Source organism: Jaculus jaculus, chromosome 21 (genome assembly GCF_020740685.1).
Source record: "Jaculus jaculus isolate mJacJac1 chromosome 21, mJacJac1.mat.Y.cur, whole genome shotgun sequence".
Taxonomy (NCBI): Eukaryota; Metazoa; Chordata; class Mammalia; order Rodentia; family Dipodidae; genus Jaculus; species Jaculus jaculus.
In genome coordinates, this window is record NC_059122.1 from 11,808,444 (window position 1) to 11,826,144 (window position 17,701).

The 17,701-nt window shown below is 52.8% G+C and overlaps 1 protein-coding gene across 1 annotated transcript; it reads right to left on the reverse strand.

Moving 5' to 3' along the window:
- Positions 1 to 442: 442 nt before the first annotated feature.
- Ccdc105 (coiled-coil domain containing 105) lies at positions 443 to 8,150 on the reverse strand. Its single transcript, XM_045139406.1, has 7 exons — positions 7,581 to 8,150; positions 5,831 to 5,935; positions 2,933 to 3,131; positions 2,110 to 2,276; positions 1,898 to 1,993; positions 1,687 to 1,800; positions 443 to 691 (listed from the first exon to the last, which is right to left on the reverse strand). Exons 1-7 carry the CDS (start codon positions 8,148 to 8,150, stop codon positions 443 to 445), a joined length of 1,500 nt encoding a protein of 499 aa, XP_044995341.1.
- Positions 8,151 to 17,701: the final 9,551 nt, after the last annotated feature.

The following is a 17,701-nucleotide window of genomic DNA, read 5'->3' on the forward strand; positions in this document are numbered from 1 at the left end:
TGCCAGCAATCTGACGCCAGATCCACCTTGTTAACATCCAAACAGATGTAGCCCGTGTGTTGCAGGTGACATGGAACAGATTCCTAACTACTGACAATTAGTCCTTTTTTTTTTTTTTTAAAAAAAAATATTTTTGTTTATTTTTTACTTATTTAGTTGAGAGAGACAGACACAGAGAGAGAGAGGCAGAGAGACAGAGAGAGACAGACAGACAGAGAGAGACAGACAGACAGAGAGAGAGAGATTGAGAGAGAGAGAGAGAGAGAATTAGTACTTTTTTATTATTATAATTCCTTTGGAGGGCTCTTGGAGAAAAACAAGGGTCAGAGGGGGGAGGGCAAGGCCATGAACCTGGGACCACCCTCTCTGCAGAGGTGAAACCCAGGTGGACCACCTGGCTGTGGTGTCTGGGAGTGTGTGTGTGTGGGGGGGGGCACCCGTGTCACTTGGGGGCAGCGCAGGCCTGGCTGCGGGGGGGTGTGCGGGGGTCCCAGTCGCTGACCAGACCCCGCGCCTGCTCGTAGCACACGTGGGGGTGCTGCTGGCGCCTGCGCAGGCGCACCACGTCGTGGTCCACGTCGTGCCCGATCTTTTTGCATTTCAGGCTCCAGGCGAGGTCGTCGCGCATGGCGCGGAGCTCCTTCAGGTTGTTTTCCATGTGCCAGTTGTGACTGTGCAGCTTCTTGGTGTCCTGCAGGAGGTAGGGGGGCCTTGCTGGGGAAGGCTGGGGGGGGGGGTGCGTGCGTGGGAGATGGTGGCGGGGTCGCAGTGCTGGAACTGGGCTGGCCAAGTGTATAAGGGCCCCAAGGCCGGGTGGACCTCGGCTCGGGGGTGGGGGGTGGGTGGGGGTGGGGCGCCTGGGGAGGAAAGCTGGTCTAGGTGTGTGCATTTGTGGGGACCGAGGGGAGGGACACCCCTCGAGAGAGGGCTGGACGTGCACGTCTGGGCCAGGTGCGCTAGAAGGGAAGCTCAGGATTGGTGTCACTAGGAAAGGGAAATTATAACCATCTCCTCCAACATCACCATCAAGAGGACTCCCGGTTGGCATGCTCAGGCCGAATAAGGGTATTGAGGGCTGTTCCTACCACGCCAGCCCAGGCAGCAGGAATTATATAAAGGGTTCCCGCCGGGCGTGGTGGCGCACGCCTTTCATCCCAGCGCTTGGGAGGCAGAGGTAGGAGGATCGCCTGTGAGTTCGAGGCCACCCTGAGACCACATAGTGTATTCCAGGTAAGCTTGGGCTAGAGTGAGACCCTACCTCGGAAAACAAAAAAACAAAAAACAACAAAAAAAGGTTCCAATGCCTTTACGGTTAACTGAGAATAATCAACGCGTTTACGCACATAGGTGGGATGGCCGAGTGAGGACTGCAGATTTAAGGCGCTCTCTTTCTCTCCCTCCCCCACTGTCTTTAACCAAGTCCTGAGATGGAATTTTCATGTGGAACTGGGCTACGAGAGGGTCATGCCATGAGGGGGTGTACTGGGGGGTGGGCGTGGGCGTGGGAGGACTGAATGTATGGAAGGGTCTGTAGTGTGAGCCCGAAGGACGGCAGTCCCGGGTGGGGGGGGGGGTCTTACCTGTTCAGGTGTACTTGAGGAATTTGGCTTACCAGGGCATGGCAGTGTTGAGAGGGGACGTGGAGGCACAAACGGGGGGGGGGGGAGGAGGACAGAAGGGGTTTACCTGGGCAAGGAGCGCAGCTTCAGGGAGCTGGGTGCCCACGTGTTTTTGGTACATGCGGACCAGAGGTCTGTTCAGCTTCTCTCGAGCCTCCAGGTGACTTGCCAAGAGCGGGCCCTGCGGGGAAGAGGGCAGCGAGAGGAGCAGTGAGGCCCGGCCTGGGCGGACATATGGGTCCCCACCTGTTCCAGGAGACAATCCCCCCAGAGCTGACCTTGATGAGGCCCCGCGTGACGTACATCTCCTGGTTGAACTTCGTGCACTGGTGAATGGTCCCTCTCATCAGTCCCAGCGTCATGTTTAGTCTTTCCTAGGGGGACAGGGCAGTCCAGGGCGCTCACACCGGCCCCTTGTCCTTTTTCCACTGTGGCACCTTCCCAACCTCCTGGCTTGCGCCAGCAACGAGACGGGTCCCCGCGCGCGCACCTTCAGCTCCAAAGTCTCCCGCATCTTCTGCGACAGCGTGGAACACACACGGTCGCTGATTTGCTGCTGCTGCTCTCGGATGTCCAGCTCGTTCTTGGCCATTTCCGCCAGGGTGTCCTTGGATTCCATCAACAACTGCTTGGCTTCGCTGAGCACGGCGGCGCACTCTGGACACGCGCGCGCAGGGTGCGCAGGGTGCGCGTGAGGCCGCCGAGCTGAGCTCTCTCCTCTCTCCTCCTCCCTGGTGGCCTCCTGCCCGCCCTTTAATGTTGTGGAGCCATAAGTGAGGGCTCTCTACTGAGGGTCTGGGAGAAAGTCCAGGGTGTTTGTGTGTGTGGGGGGGAACCAATTCATTGGAATCGTTTCAGTTGCATATTTTTAAAATTACAATTAATTAATTAATTCAGAGAGAGAGGGAGGGAGAGAATGGGCGTGCCAGGGCCTCCAACCACTGCAAAGGAACTCCAGACTCGTGCGCCCCCTTGCGCATCTGGCTAACGTGGGTCCTGGAGAATCGAACCAGGGTCCTTTGGCTTTGGCAGGCAAACGCCCGAACCGCTAAGCCATTTCTCCAGCCCCAGTTGTATACATGTGCGCACACACACACGCGCACACACACGTTTGTTTGTTTTCCTAGCTGGACGTGTAGAATGAGTACGTGTGCGGAGGTGTGTCCAGAGGCTAAGCAATGCTGTGAGCAGAGATGGAGACTGGTGTGCTGTTTTCCGGGAAAGCGGGCAGCTAGGTGGACAGCAGCAGTCAAGAGGTGTGGTGGCCTCACCCATGGAATCACTGCAGCAGATACCTGCCCTTGGGGGCCTACCTGGGGTATAGATGCCTATCGGGTCCGTAGGAGGTGTCTTCTGGCCCTGCGTCCGCGGGGTAGGGGGGCGCGAGATGTCCACCCACGAGTGCCGGCCAGCCTGCTCCAGAACCTTGTCCAGCGGTTGGTTCATGAGTTCCACGGCTTGGAGTCTTTCCTGGCAGTAGAAGCCCAGAGAGTCTCTACAGGCAGCGAGAGCCTGGGAGCCGGGGAATGGAAAGACGGCATTGTTAGCCAGGAGGGTGATGGAGAGGCTAAGGGTTTCGTTTTTTAAAAAATTTTAATTTATTTGAGAGAGAGAGAGACACAAACAGACAGACAGACAGACATATATAGAAAAAATGGGCACTCCAGGGCCTCCAGCCACTGCAAAGGAACTGCAGATGAGTGCACCTCCTTGTGGGTCCTGGGGGATCGAACCTGGGTCCTTTGGCTTTGCGGGCAAGTGCCTTAACGGCTAAGCCATCTCCCCAGCCCGTGAGTGTTTTTTTGTTTGTTTGTTTTTGTTTTTTTGTCTCTAAACTAACTTCAATTTTTTTTTCTTTTTTTGTGCTTGTACATTATTGTTCTACCATGCCCTAACACCTCCACAGACGACTTCCTCTATTCCCCTTTCTCTTTTCTTCCTTCCTTTCTTTCTTCCTTCCTTCCTTCCTTCCTTCCTTCCTTCCTTCCTTCCTTCCTTCCTTCCTTCCTTCCTTTCTTTCTTTCTTTCTTTCTTTCTTTCTTTCTTTCTCAAGGTAAATTTTACTCTAGCTCAGGCTGACCTGGACTTCACTCTGTCGTCACAGGGTCGCCTTGAACTCATGGCAATCCTTCTACCTCTGCCTCCAGAGTGTTGGGATTAATTTAAAGGTGTGTGCCACCATGCCTGGCTTTGTCTCTTTCTTCATGTTTGTAAAGGTTTTTTAAAATTTTCTTTCTGTTTTATTTATTTATTTGAGAAGGACAGACAGAGAGAGAATGAGGCCGATAGAGAGAGAGAGAGAATGGGCGCGCCAGGGCCTCCAGCCACTGCAAACGAACTCGACACGTGCGCCCCCTTGTGTATCTGGCTAACGTGGGTCCTGGGGAATCGAGCTTCGAACCGGGGTCCTTAGGCTTCACAGGCAAGCGCTTAACCGCTAAGCCATCTCTCCAGCCCTGTAAAGGTTTTTTTTTTTAAATTAATTAATTAATTAATTAATTTTTTATGGAAGGGGTGTTCTTGAGATGGTCTCTCTAAGTAGGCTGGCCTACAGTCCACCATGTCCTTGCCCCACCTGCAGAGTACTAAAATTACAGACGTGGGTCATTTGTGCACAGTGGGAAGATTTCTCAAACTGAACTCATTTCTACAGTGTTCCAGAGAAATATTTCCTTTCATGGGGACCTCTTTCAAAACTGACACATGGGCCGGGGAAATGGCTTAGCAGTTAAGGTGTTTGCCTGCGAAGCCTAAGGACCCAGGTTTGATTCCCCAGGACCCACGTTAGCCAGATACACAAGGGGGTGCACACGTCTGGAGTTCGTTTGCAGCGGCTACAGTCCCTGGCGTGCCCATTCTCTCTTTGTCTCTATCTGCCTCTTCCTCTCTCTCTCTCTCTCAAATAAAATAAGATAAAATAAAATAAAAAAGACATATTCCTGGGTGTGGCGTCACCTCTAGTCTCTTGTTTACACAAAACACACAGTGCTCACCTCAAGGGGAATAAGAGAGAATTTATTCTTGAGCCAAATCTGGGTGACCATAGTCTGGCAACCCAGATTTAGGTTGCCCCAAAATTTCATAAAGTTTTTAATAGTCACCAAAGAAACTAAGGTCATAGACGCAGGAAGTTTTTAAGAACGTTGTTGGAGACATCAGGCTGTGTATTACAGCTCAGCAGGGTGATGTCTGGTGAGGTTTCAGACGTTGTCAGCCTTTGGGTAGGTGGAAACTGGTGGTGGTCTGTGGGAACATTCCTAAAAGGTTTCATCTGATCCCCAAAAGTCAGGGATGTTAGGTCAGAATATGGGAGGTGGGTGTTAAGAGTCTCAGAGCTCTCGATCCATGCCCTCTTCCTCCTGGCCATGCTACCTCTGGGACTGTGTCCTGGTTTGGAATTTCAGTTACCCCTGGGTGAAGAGGAGGGAAGGCTACCTGCCCCCTGTGCACCACCCAGGCCCCCCCCCCTTGCACAACAATTCTCCTTCTCTCCATAAGACCCTCTTTTTTCATGCTAGAGAGTGAGGATGAGAGTGAAAGAGAGAGAGAGAGAGAGAGGGAGAGAAAGAGAGACAGAGGGAGTTTGTGCATCAGGGCCTCAGATGCTGCAGTTGAACTCTAGATGTGTGCGCCCCTTGTGCGCATGTGAGACCTTGTGTCGCTTTGTGTGTCTGGCTTCTGTGGGACTTGGGAGAGTCAAACATGAGTCCTTAGGCTTTGCAGGCAAGTGCCTTAACTGCTAAACCATATCTCTAGCCCAGTTGAAACTTCTAAACCATGAGCTAAAATAAATCTCCTCACACATTGTCTGTCACGGTTCATTTGTCACAGTGATGGAAGACCAACCCAAGAAAAGAATGAAACAGATGCGGGTGTGGTGACAAAGGCCTGTTAACTCCAGCATTTAGAAGGCTGAAGAACTATGTTGATGAGTTTAAGGTCATCCAGGGCTATAAAGTGCCTGGAAGCCCAGCCTGAACCATAGTGGGACCCTATCAATACAACCATGACGGCAACTATTACAAAAACACAAGCAGAAAGGAAGGTCTAAGTGAAGTCTCACAGTGGGAGAGTGTGCCTTCTCAGGACACCCAGTGAGATCACGGGGAAGTGTCAGTTCCAAATGAGAGTTTCTGATCTTAAGTTACCCAGTTCAGGCGGCCATGACTCCCTCTCCAGCTCTCTGTAACTTCACCCCAGGGGCTCCTAACCTTGAGCAAAGCCTCTGATTTCTCCATGTCTTCCTCCATTTTTCTCTTCATGGCCTTCAGTTCATCTTTCTCCCAGGTAAGCATGCTGTCAGCTTTGTCTGGGATCTAGAAAACAAAGGGAGAGAGGCTGGAGAGATAGCTTAGTGGTTAAGGTACCTGCCTGCAAAGCCAAAGGACCCAGGTTCGATTCCCTAGGACCCACTTACGCTAGATGCGCAAGGTGGTGTTTGCAGTGGTGGGAGACCCTGGAAGTGCCCACTCTTTCTATCAGCCTCTGTCTATCTATCCCTCAAGTAAATAAAAATAAAAATATATTAAGAAAAAAAGAAAACAAAGGGAGAACAGCTCTTTCAGGATAGGGATAGAGGGAGATTTTTTTTCTTCGAGATTGAGAGGTTTGCTAACTTCATGAACTCTGAACTTGGAGCACGCAAGTGGGGAAAAATCTCCCATTTTTGGGGTGTCACTGTCTGAAAAGCCTTGATCTTCTGGGGACTTGCATTTTTTTGGGGGGAGGGATCCTTGCCTTATGGGTCTGGGGTCTTCTCCCTGTTTTTTTCTTCTCCCTTTAATAGCAAGAAGCCTAGGGAACTGAGATGGAGGGAAATTGGGGATCCTCCCTCAGTCATGGTCTTATTGATCCCTTCTGCCTGGCTGGGGATGGAGGGCGTCTGCTGTTTTAATCATGAGTATTTTCCCTTTTGGGGGGTCTTATTTTATTTTATTTTTATTGTTTTGCGAGGTAGGGTCTCACTCTAGCCCAGGCTGACCTGGAATTCATATGTAGTCTCAGGGTGGCCTCAAACTCACAGCGAGCCTCCTGCCTCTGCCTCCTGAGTGCTGGGATTAAAGGCGTGCGTCACCACACCTGGCTGGGGGTCTTATTTTTTATCACCTAGGTTTAGAGGTAGGCATCTCATCCCTGTGTGGAAGACCTTATCTCTCTCCATACTGGGTGTTTTCTCAGTTTGCGGGGAAGCCTTTGCCAGGGCTAGGCCAAGGGTGTCTCTCAATTTTCCCTGGCCTGGGATTTAACGCAGGTTTAGAGGCTGGGAGTCACAGAGTGGGCAGGGGAAATGGGAATTGAGGCGGCGGGGGGGGGGGGGATGTGGTGGGTGGTCACACTGTAAGGAAAATGTAAGAGAAAAGCAAAAGAGAACACTGGACTTGATCTCTACAGACAGAACGTTTATTAGAGAAAACAGCGAGGGGCCTCAGCTTTCCCGCGGGATGAAGGCTGAAGCACTGGGCCAGGCTGGGGTGCAAGTTTACGAGGAGGATCCTAAGAAAAACAGACTGGACCAGGTGCAGCAGATGAGGAGCTTGTAGCTGTGTGTGTCCTTGTTCATAATGGGCTCTTCAGCCAGGAATGTCTAAGGGAGGATCCTCAGACGGTCCCTGGTCCTTCAAGGCCATCTAGACTAAGGGGAGCGCATCAATCAGGGAAGGTGTCAAACGTAACGAGACCCAATATCTCTGTTGCTTCTTTATTGCCAGTGAACTTTGAGGAATAGTCATTAACTCTTTAGTTCCCTTTAGTTTTCAGGAAAGGCTATTAACCCTTCACACATCCATTCGGATGGGTTTCAGATGTTTGGGGGCTTAAGGACTTGGGCACCCTATTCCTGTTGGGGATTGACTGCTGTGCATGGGGAGGGGCAGGGGGTGGTAGGATTTTTCTTTATCTTTTTACCCCCCACCTCCCACCCCAGGCTGGGCTAGGCTGCTTGGCACGCGGCACTACTCCCACCTTCTCACACTTGGGCCGGTAGCCCCGCAGTTTGACGCTCTGCCGGTTGACCAGCAGGCCCTTGCGCACCTGGGCCAGCCTGCGGTCGGTGGCCTGGCGCTGGCGCAGCAGCAGGCGGAGCTGCGCGTTGATCTGGCTCTGCGCGCGGCCGAGGCGCGCGGCCGTGAGGCGCGCCCCGCGGGCGTGCGCGTACACCAGCTCGGCCGTGCGCTGCGCGCGCGCGTCGCGGTGCAGGGGCAGCGGCAGGCGCGCGTGCCACGCGGGCGGCTTCATCTTGCTGCGCCAGAGCGTGACGCCCTCGCCGGGCGGCGGCTTCTCCACCGTGCCGCCGCTCCGGAGCATCTCCACGCGGAAGCGCCACGGCTGCACGTAGGCGGCGCGGCCCAGGTGCGGGGCCAGGTGGGGGTCCAGCGTGCTGTCCTTGGGCTGCCACATGGTCACCGCCTCGCGCCCGCAGCGCTCGGTCAGCTGGTGCGCGCGGCGGGAGGCCGCCTGCGCCGCCTCGCGCCAGGCCGCCGCGCCCACGCGCGTGGCCGGGGGGCGCTCCGCTTGGGACAGCATCACGGGCATGCTCCGAGAGCGGGGTGACGGGGGTGGCACGCGGCCACCTCACCCGGCTCCCCTAAACGCACACCACGCACGCTGCGCGCGGCTGAACAGGGAGGGAACTGGGGACCACTCCTGTCGCCGTGGCGACCGGATCAACAACGCAGGGGGTTCCAGGGATGGGGGAGGGGTGTGACGGCGGAGTCAGCGCAGACACGGGGTGACGGCGGAGTCACGGCTCTCCAGCGCGGACACCGTGTGACGGCGGAGTCACGGCTCTCCAGCGCACACGGGGTGTGACGGCGGAGTCACGGCTCTCCAGCGCGGACACCGTGTGACGGCGGAGTCACGGCTCTCCAGCGCGGACACGGGGTGACGGCGGAGTCACGGCTCTCCAGCGCGGACACGGGGTGACGGCGGAGTCACGGCTCTCCAGCGCGGACGGGGTGTGACGGCGGAGTCACGGCTCTCCAGCGCGGACACGGTGTGACGGCGGAGTCACGGCTCTCCAGCGCGGACACCGTGTGACGGCGGAGTCACGGCTCTCCAGCGCACACGGGGTGTGACGGCGGAGTCACGACTCTCCAGCGCGGACACCGTGTGACGGCGGAGTCACGGCTCTCCAGCGCGGACACGGTGTGACGGCGGAGTCACGGCTCTCCAGCGCACACGGGGTGTGACTGCGGAGTCACGGCTCTCCAGCGCACACGGGGTGTGACGGCGGAGTCACGGCTCTCCAGCGCGGACACCGTGTGACGGCGGAGTCACGGCTCTCCAGCGCGGACACCGTGTGACGGCGGAGTCACGGCTCTCCAGCGCGGACACGGTGTGACGGCGGAGTCACGGCTCTCCAGCGCGGACACCGTGTGACGGCGGAGTCACGGCTCTCCAGCGCGGACACCGTGTGACGGCGGAGTCACGGCTCTCCAGCGCGGACACGGTGTGACGGCGGAGTCACGGCTCTCCAGCGCGGACACGGTGTGACGGCGGAGTCACGGCTCTCCAGCGCGGACACGGTGTGACGGCGGAGTCACGGCTCTCCAGCGCGGACACGGTGTGACGGCGGAGTCACGGCTCTCCAGCGCGGACACGGTGTGACGGCGGAGTCACGGCTCTCCAGCGCGGACACCGTGTGACGGCGGAGTCACGGCTCTCCAGCGCGGACACCGTGTGACGGCGGAATCACGGCTCTCCAGCGCGGACACCGTGTGACGGCGGAGTCACGGCTCTCCAGCGCGGACCCGGTGTGACGGCGGAGTCACGGCTCTCCAGCGCGGACACGGTGTGACGGCGGAGTCACGGCTCTCCAGCGCGGACACCGTGTGACGGCGGAATCACGGCTCTCCAGCGCGGACACCGTGTGACGGCGGAGTCACGGCTCTCCAGCGCGGACCCGGTGTGACGGCGGAGTCACGGCTCTCCAGCGCGGACCCGGTGTGACGGCGGAGTCACGGCTCTCCAGCGCGGACACCGTGTGACGGCGGAGTCACGGCTCTCCAGCGCGGACACCGTGTGACGGCGGAGTCACGGCTCTCCAGCGCGGACACGGTGTGACGGCGGAATCACGGTCCTCTCCAGCGCGGACGGGGTGCGATGGTGGAGTCACGGCTCTCCAGCCAGCCATGTGGAGAGCTCTTCTTTGGTATATAATTCAAATCCCCCATGAAAACTTATCTTTATCTATCCCTAATCCCCACCCATTCTATCGATGGCTTTTCTTTCATTTCTTGTTTTGGAAAAAAAAGAAAAAGAGAAAGAGAGATTGAGAGAGAGAGGGAAAGAAAGACAGAAAGAAAAGAACGAAAGAAAGAAGGAAGGAAGGAAAGAAATGAAAGAAATCTATTCTAAATTGTAAATGCCAAGGTTTGGCCTGTGGTACACCCTAAGGAATCTACCTGCACACTTAGTAGTAGGAATTTTAGCAACGTTGGCGCATACAATTTCTCTGCAATCAACATACAAATGCCAACTGTATTTCGGGGGCACTTGCAGTGAAAAGCCCCCCCCCCCACCAATGAAGTTAATGATTCAATTTCCCCATATAACAGCATCAAGCAGATTAAAATGGTGCCCAGCATCATGACCCCTTTAACGGCTCTTAGGACCTCCTATTGATACAGGAATTTTGGGTTCCTTGTCCACCAATACACCAGTAATTTGGGGTGTGTCCCCCCCCCCCGACCTTTGTCCTATGAGTTCAAAGAGTGGAATCCATGGACCAGAGGCTAGGCGTCAGAAAGGGTTTAGTATAGTTTCCAGCTGCAGGCGGACTAAGAGAAGGCGTGGAGGTGGAGCTAAGCCTAGGATATGAGAGCTGGCAGTAAACGAGCCGTTGCGCCCTGACGCACGAGGGTTAGAGAAACCCACCTTGAGTCTCAGTTCCGTGGTTTTTGTGGAGTACTTGCGGAGGTCCAGGGCAGTTCTCTACTGTGGACAAAGAGCGGATTTGACAGCTTGGCCAGTCGTCCTAGGTAAGGGTCAGAGTTTCTGTCCTCTAGCAAGGCTGCAAACTTAACCTAGAGATCTTTCCTGGAGGGTGCACCATCCAGGTGTCTGCAAGCTTAGCGACACGTCCTGCTTTTAGTCAGGGAATAAAACACCATTACTTTTGGGGTTCTGTTACCTTGACTGGCCCATTTCTGTCTCTTATCACCATGTTCTTCCTCACGTGAAAGCTTAAAAACCTGTTGCCTCAGCACAGGATTCTCCTTGGCTCCTTTAAAAAAAAAAATAATAATGAATTAATCACTTTTTTTTTTTTCTTGTGTGTAATGTGGTGTGGTATTCCCATAAGCTCGCCTGGGGGCAGGGGGTGGCTGGATCAGAACTTCCCGTGTCCTGCTTTCACTGCACTTCAGTCTTGTTTTGAGGCAGAATCTACACATTTTGGAGCCCCTGTGGTTCTTGGGTCTTGACTGGGGTTACAAGGCACCCTCATGTTTGTACAGGAAGTGCACTGAAGGCTGAGCCATCTCTCTCCGGCCCTTTTGTTCCTTTTTTTTTTTTTTTTTGGTCTTACTCTAGCTCAGACTGACCTGAAATTAACTATGTAGTCTCAGGATGGCCTTGAACTCACAGTGATCCTCCTACCTCTGCATCCCAAGTGCTGGGATTAAAGGCGTGCTCTACCACGCCCGTCTACCTTTGTTCCTTTTTGATCCTTCCAACACCGCTTACATATCTTAAAGGTGTCTTTCCCTTCAACAACTACTAAGTCCCACTCGGGATTTTTTAGTATAAGCTACAATGTGTTCATAGTCAGATTACAGCCACAGAGATACCTTCCAGTGAGTTTGTTGGCCAGGGATGCCCCCAAAACATTACAGGCGATTGCCAAAGCTCTTGATTTCCTGCCAGGAATAGATGGTGAGGCCCTATTGCTGAAGACTCCACATGCCTGGGCTACAAGGTCACTGAGAAATCAAACTGGGGCTGAGCTGAAAACCTTCCGGTAGACTAGTTGACAGAAAGCTGGAAAAAGCTGCACTGCATGGATCCCTATGGGAGACAGAAGCCATCAGTGGTAGAAACAGTGGACACTGCAAGACTCGAGTTTGGCCAGCCAGGCCAAATGAGCCAACAGGTGCAATAGTGGCATGTCTGTTATGGGAGAAACCAATTGCTCTCTAATTGGACTGGAGACCCTCTCTATGGGAGGGAATACATACTTGCCTGGTACTGAAAATCTCACAAAAAGCCTATGGCAAGGGAGGTCATGAGCGTTAAGAGTGTAATGCCGGCTCTTATCTGGCTAAATGTGTATATTATGCTCACTAAACTGCCCTATAAACACTTTACTTAATGTTCATACCCATATATTAATGCTACTCTCTTCTGGTTATAGAAACTTCTCTTTTCAGATAGCATTGTCCTTGGTATGACTCAGAAGGCATCATGGTGCTGGGAAGAAGTGACAGAGGAGCGCTCAGCACTGAAACATCTCTATCACATCTTCCAAGGCTCAGGGTCCATTGTGGAAGAGGTGGCGGAAAGAACGTAAGAGCCAAGGGAAGGGTAGGACTCCTTACAACGTGCTCCTCCAGACACAAAATGGCCTGGATATCCATGACCTCACAGTGCCTGACACTACCCACACCTACAGGACCATCATAAGAGGAGGAAAAGATCATGACATCAAAATAAAAGAGAGACTGATTGAGAGGGGGAGGGGATATGATGGAGTGGAGATTTGGGGAGGGGAAAGTGGGGGAGGGGAGGGAATGATGGCTTATTGTCTGTAAGTATGGAAGCTGTCAATAAAAAGGAAAAAACCAGGGCGGGCATTGGCGGGGCGAACAGCACGGCGGCCAGCAAAGGCCCGGGTTGTCCCCGAGGGGCGTCTGCGCTAAGGGGAGCGCCTGCACCGATCCTCAGCGCTTGCCTGGCCTCCCATCACCACGAAGGCCTCAAGATCAGCCGATCCCAAGATGATGGCGGGTGGAAGGAATGGTTGGCCGCCACTGCCATCATCACCGTCATCATCACCACGAGGAACGGTGAGGTGACACGCCCGCATGTGGCCATTGGGACTGGCTCACTGAAGATTTACTGGCCGCTTGCAGAAGGCCTGTGTAAATAAATGAAATGAAAAAGCTGCTCTCAACACCCACCCCCCCCAATCTGTTCAAAGAAGACATTTGCTAAATCTGGACATTCTAGAAGATGTAGAGGTTGCCGGCCTGTGATACACAGTAGGGGATAGGAAACCACACGTCTGTGCGGGCTTATGTTTCCGGAGGGCCAGCAATAATGGTGTGAAGCCGTCCCGTGTTTTCTTTTACTGTGTCTGCTCCGCGGGCTTAAAACAGGCGGGTGGCCACGGTGGCTCGCTTCCCAGATTAGACAGTGCGGTGAGTGCATTGTTTAGACGTCTATCGTGAAATTTGCACAAGCGCCGTGCCCGAGGAGGTTGGTGTTTCCCCCCTGCACGCTCTGTACAGGCATCGTCCGAGCGGTTTGTCTCCGCGGGCGTCTGTGGTGCAGTCATTCTCCAGCACGAAGTCTACCACCTCTTTCTTGGTGGTACCGGCCGCGAAGTGAAATGCAGTTGTTGGAGTGACCATCGTCCAGGCTCGCCCCGTTCACCACCCAGCTCGCTGCCGCAATCAGGGTGCTCCGCGAAGCGCCGCCTCCACCTCCCCTGTTCCCTCTGCAGCTGCAGCTGCCACCGCCCAGCCCAGCCGCAGCCTGGTTTAGCTCCAGCCACCGATTCTCTCCCCTCCCCCCAGCACGGACTTGCGAAGTGCCGAGAAGTGACAGTGGAGTGTTCAGCACCGAGATGATCTCCATCACGCCCTTCAGGACTCGGGGACATTTGGGAAGGGGTGGTTGAAGGAACGTAACAGCCAGAGGGAGGGAGGAGTGCTGTGGAACTCTGTCTTCCGGGCACAAAGTGGCCTTGATCTCCGTGACCTCACAGTGGCTGACACCACCTACACAAGACCTGCATGGTAGGAGGAAAAAAATGATGGCATCACAAAAGAAAAGAGGCTAGCTGCACAGAAGATGGGATGCATTGCAGGGGGCATTCGGAAGGGAGAAAAAGGAAGACATTAGAGACATGGTATATTGTCTGTATTTTTGGAAGTTGTCAACAAAAAGTTTTCTTTTTAAAGGTGTTTTTTTAAAAAATAAAAATAAAAAATAGAGGCCTGGAGAGATGGCTTAGCAGTTGAGAGCTTGCCTGTGAAGCCTAAGGACCCCGGTTCGAGGCTCGGTTCCCCAGGACCCACGTTAGCCAGATGCACAAGGGGGCTCATGCATCTGGAGTTCGTTGGCAGTGGCTGGAGGCCCAGGCGCGCCCATTCTGTCTCTCTCTCTGTCTGTCACTCTTAAATAAAAATAAACAAAAACAGTAGGGCTGGAGCGATGGTTTAGTGGCTTATGGCTTAGCCTGTGAAGCCTTAGAACTGTTCAAATCCTCCAGATTCCACGGTAGCCAGACACAACAGTGATGCAAGCATGCAATGCCACACGTGGACGCCAGGGGGCTCACGTGTCTGAAGTTCATTCACAGAGGCTGAGAGGCCCTGGTGAGCCCATTCTCTCTCTCCGCCTCTCTCTCTCTCTCTCTCTCTCTCTCTCATTCTCTCTCTCTCTCTCTCTCTTGAACCTCTGGCCTCTGTATGCATGCACATGTGTGCTCTTGCACACGAAGGTGGTTAGGACTCATTTTTTTTTTTTTTTTGTAGTGATGGTTGAACCCAAGCTAGGCAGGTGTCCTGCCACTGAGCTAAAAGCCTAGCCTTCTTTCTACTTTGTTTTTTTAAATTTTATTTTAGAGACAGCAAGCCTGAGAGAGATTGGAGTGCCAGGGCCTCAGCCACTGAAACTGAACCCCAGACGCTTGCACCACCTAGTGGGCATGTGTGACCTTGCGTGTGCCTCACCTCTGTGTGTCTGGCTTACGTGGGATCTGGAGAGTTGAGCATGGGCCCTTAGGCCTTGCAGACAAGCACCTCAAGTGTTAAGCCAGCTCTCCAGCCCTGCTTTTTTTTTTCTTTTAAGGCAGCGTTTCATTAAGTTGCTCAGGCTGGCCTGGGTTCACACTAGTCCAGGCATGCTTTGGACTTGTGATCCTCTTACCTTGGCCTCCTGGGTAGTTGGGCTTACAGGCCTGCCAAGTTTAATTTGAGCCCTCGAACCAGGGTCCTTAGGCTTCATAGGCAAGCACTTAACCACTAAGCCATCTCTCCAGCCCCCCCTCTTTTTTTTTTTTTTTTTGGTATAGTCTCACTCTAGCCCAGGCTGACCTGGAATTCACTATGTAGTTTCAAGGTGGCCTAGAGCTCTTGGAGATCCTCCTACCTCTGCCTCCCGAGTGCTGGGATTAAAGGTATGCACCACCATGCCCGGCTACTCTTTTTGTCTTTTTATTTTTTATTTTTAGAGAGAACGAGAGAGAGAGAGAGAAAGACAGAATTGGTGTACCAGGGCCTCAGCCACTACAATTGAACTCCAGGCACCTAGTGGGCACGTACGACTGTGTGCTTGCCTCACCTTTGTGCGTCCGGCTTACGTGGGATCTGGAGCGCTGAACATGGGTCCTTAGGCTTCGCAGGCAAGTGCCTTAACCACTAGGCAATCTCTCCAGCTATCAAATATGTTCTCCGATTTGGGATCAGAGTGGCAGGGAGCATCCAGCCTGGGCTGGTTTTCAGCACATTAGCTGAAAGGTGAACTGTGTCCTCTAAGTGAACTTTAAGGAGGAACCCCTGTTTACCATATTAGGCCTACACTGGACGTACATATGATTAAAATCAGAGGCATCATGGGAAGGGACATGGACAGTAGTCAATCAAACCATAGGATTTCCCAAACTATGTCCCCCAGTAACTAACCACTTCTCCCCTAGAAATCGTATAAAGTGAAGCCGGAGACATTTTGGGGGTGTGAGTGCACACACACACACACATACACACACGCACCCCAAACTTCCATCCAGGTATTCTGTCACAGCAACGGCAAGCAGGTTAGTCCAGTACCCTTCAGAACGCCTCTCCTGTTAGATGGTGTCCATTCTCTCACCTCACAGTGTCTATTGCCGCTGTCTGACGTGATCTCACCCATTTCCTCGTTCACTTCAAATCATTTTGCTCTCTCCTCTCCCCTCTGCTTTGCTAGTGGTCAGCCTCAGCATCCAGCACAGTTCCTAGAAGGAAGGAAGTCTTTAGCTTCTGTGAGATGAAAGAGTGGTTGTGTCAGTCCCGTGCGGTGAACAATTATTTCAGGGTTTTTTTTTTTTTTTTGGTTGTGTGTATGTGAAAAAAAAAATTTTTAATGGGTACACCGGGGCCTTTTTAAAATTATTTATTTCTTTGACACAGAGAGAGTGAGTGTGTGTGAGAGAGAGAGAGAATGAATGGGTGCACCAGAACCTTCCAGCCACTGCAAAACTCCAGATGCATACACCATCTTGTGCATCTGGCTTATGTGGGTCCTGGAGAATCAAACAGGTGTCCTTTGGCTTTGCAGTCAAAGGCCTTAAGTGCTAAGCCATCCCTCCAGTCCCTATATTTGAAATTCTTATAAATAAAATGAGTGATTTTGGTTGCAACCCTTGGGAGGTTGAGGTAGGAGGTAGGAGGATGGCCATGTATTCAAGGCCAGCTTGTGGCTGTAGAGTGAGTTCCAGGTCAGTCTGGGAGACCCTACCTCATGGGTGGGAAGGTGGTGGGGGGAGAAAAAAGAATAAAATGAGTGATTTTAAGGTGCAACATTCCAGCTGGAGGGATGGCTTAGTTGTTAAGGCCTTTGCCTGCAAAGCCAAAGGACCCAAGTTTGATTCTCCAGGACCCATGTAAGCCAGGTGCACAAGGAGGCGCATGCATCTGGAGTTCATCTGCAGTGGCTGGAGGCCCTGGCGTGCCCATTCTCTCTCTCTCTCTCTCTCTCTCTCCCTCTTTTTCTGTCAAATAAATAAATTATATATAAAAAAGAAAGAAATGTATGGTGCAGCAATGAAGCACCCCCTCCTGATGACCGTTGCCGCAGTGCAGGGCATCTTGCTCACAGTAAGTCACTCCTCAGCCAGACATGGTGGCGCACGCCTTTAATCCCAGCAGAGGTAGAGGTAGGAGGATCGCCATGAGTTCGAGGCCACCCTGAGACTCCATAGTGAATTCCAGGTCAGCCTGGGATAGAGTGAGACCCTACCTCCAAAAACAAAAACAATATAAAAATAGTACTGGTGTTACATTATTAAATTTAATTTGACATGAATTTAATAGAAAAGGGCTGAATTAAGCTCGACAAATTTTTAAACCTCTCAACCATAAGATTCCTCTGAACTGCATAAGTTTCCTGTGCCCAGGCTGGCACATTTTTTTCTGAAAGGGCTGGAATGGCAGCTATTTTGGGCATGCGGGGTCTATGCAGGCCTGCCGTCCCTGCTGGAGAGGGCAGCAGTGTGTAAATAACCAGGTGCAGCTGTGTGCCAAGGTGCGAATGTCTGTGTCCCTGCTCATGTGCTGAAAGGGACCCTCCCGTGTGATGCTGTAAGGAAGTGGGACCTTTGGGAGGTAACTGGGTCCTCAGTGTGAAGTGCTCAAGAATGAGGTTAGAAAGCCAGGCGTCATGGTGGACACCTTCAATCCCAGCACTTGGGAGGCTGAAGCAGGAGGATCACTGTGAGTTCAAGGCTAACCTGGGACTGCAGAGTGAGTTCCAGATCAGCCTTGGCTAGAGTGACACCCTATGTCAAAAAAAAAAAAAAAAAAAAGGTGGGGGCTTAGGATCTCCATAAAAGTGGTCCTTGAAAGCTGCCTTGTCCCTTCTACCATGTGAGAACACAGAGAGAAAATGCCTCTGATGGGTCGGAAAGCAAGCCCTCACCAGACACCAAACCTAAGAGCTTGATGTTAGACTTTCTAGTTCCTAGGACTATGAGGAATAAATCTCTGTTGTCATGAGCCACCCGGTTGATGGTATTTTGTTCTAGTGCACTTTGTGGACTAAGAAGACACTATGTTCCTGTGAAACTTTATTTACAAAAGCAGGTGGCCGGCCCTCAGGCAGTAGTTTGTAGACCCATATTGTATAGTTAAATAAAGCTAATTATTAAAAGCAAAAAAAAC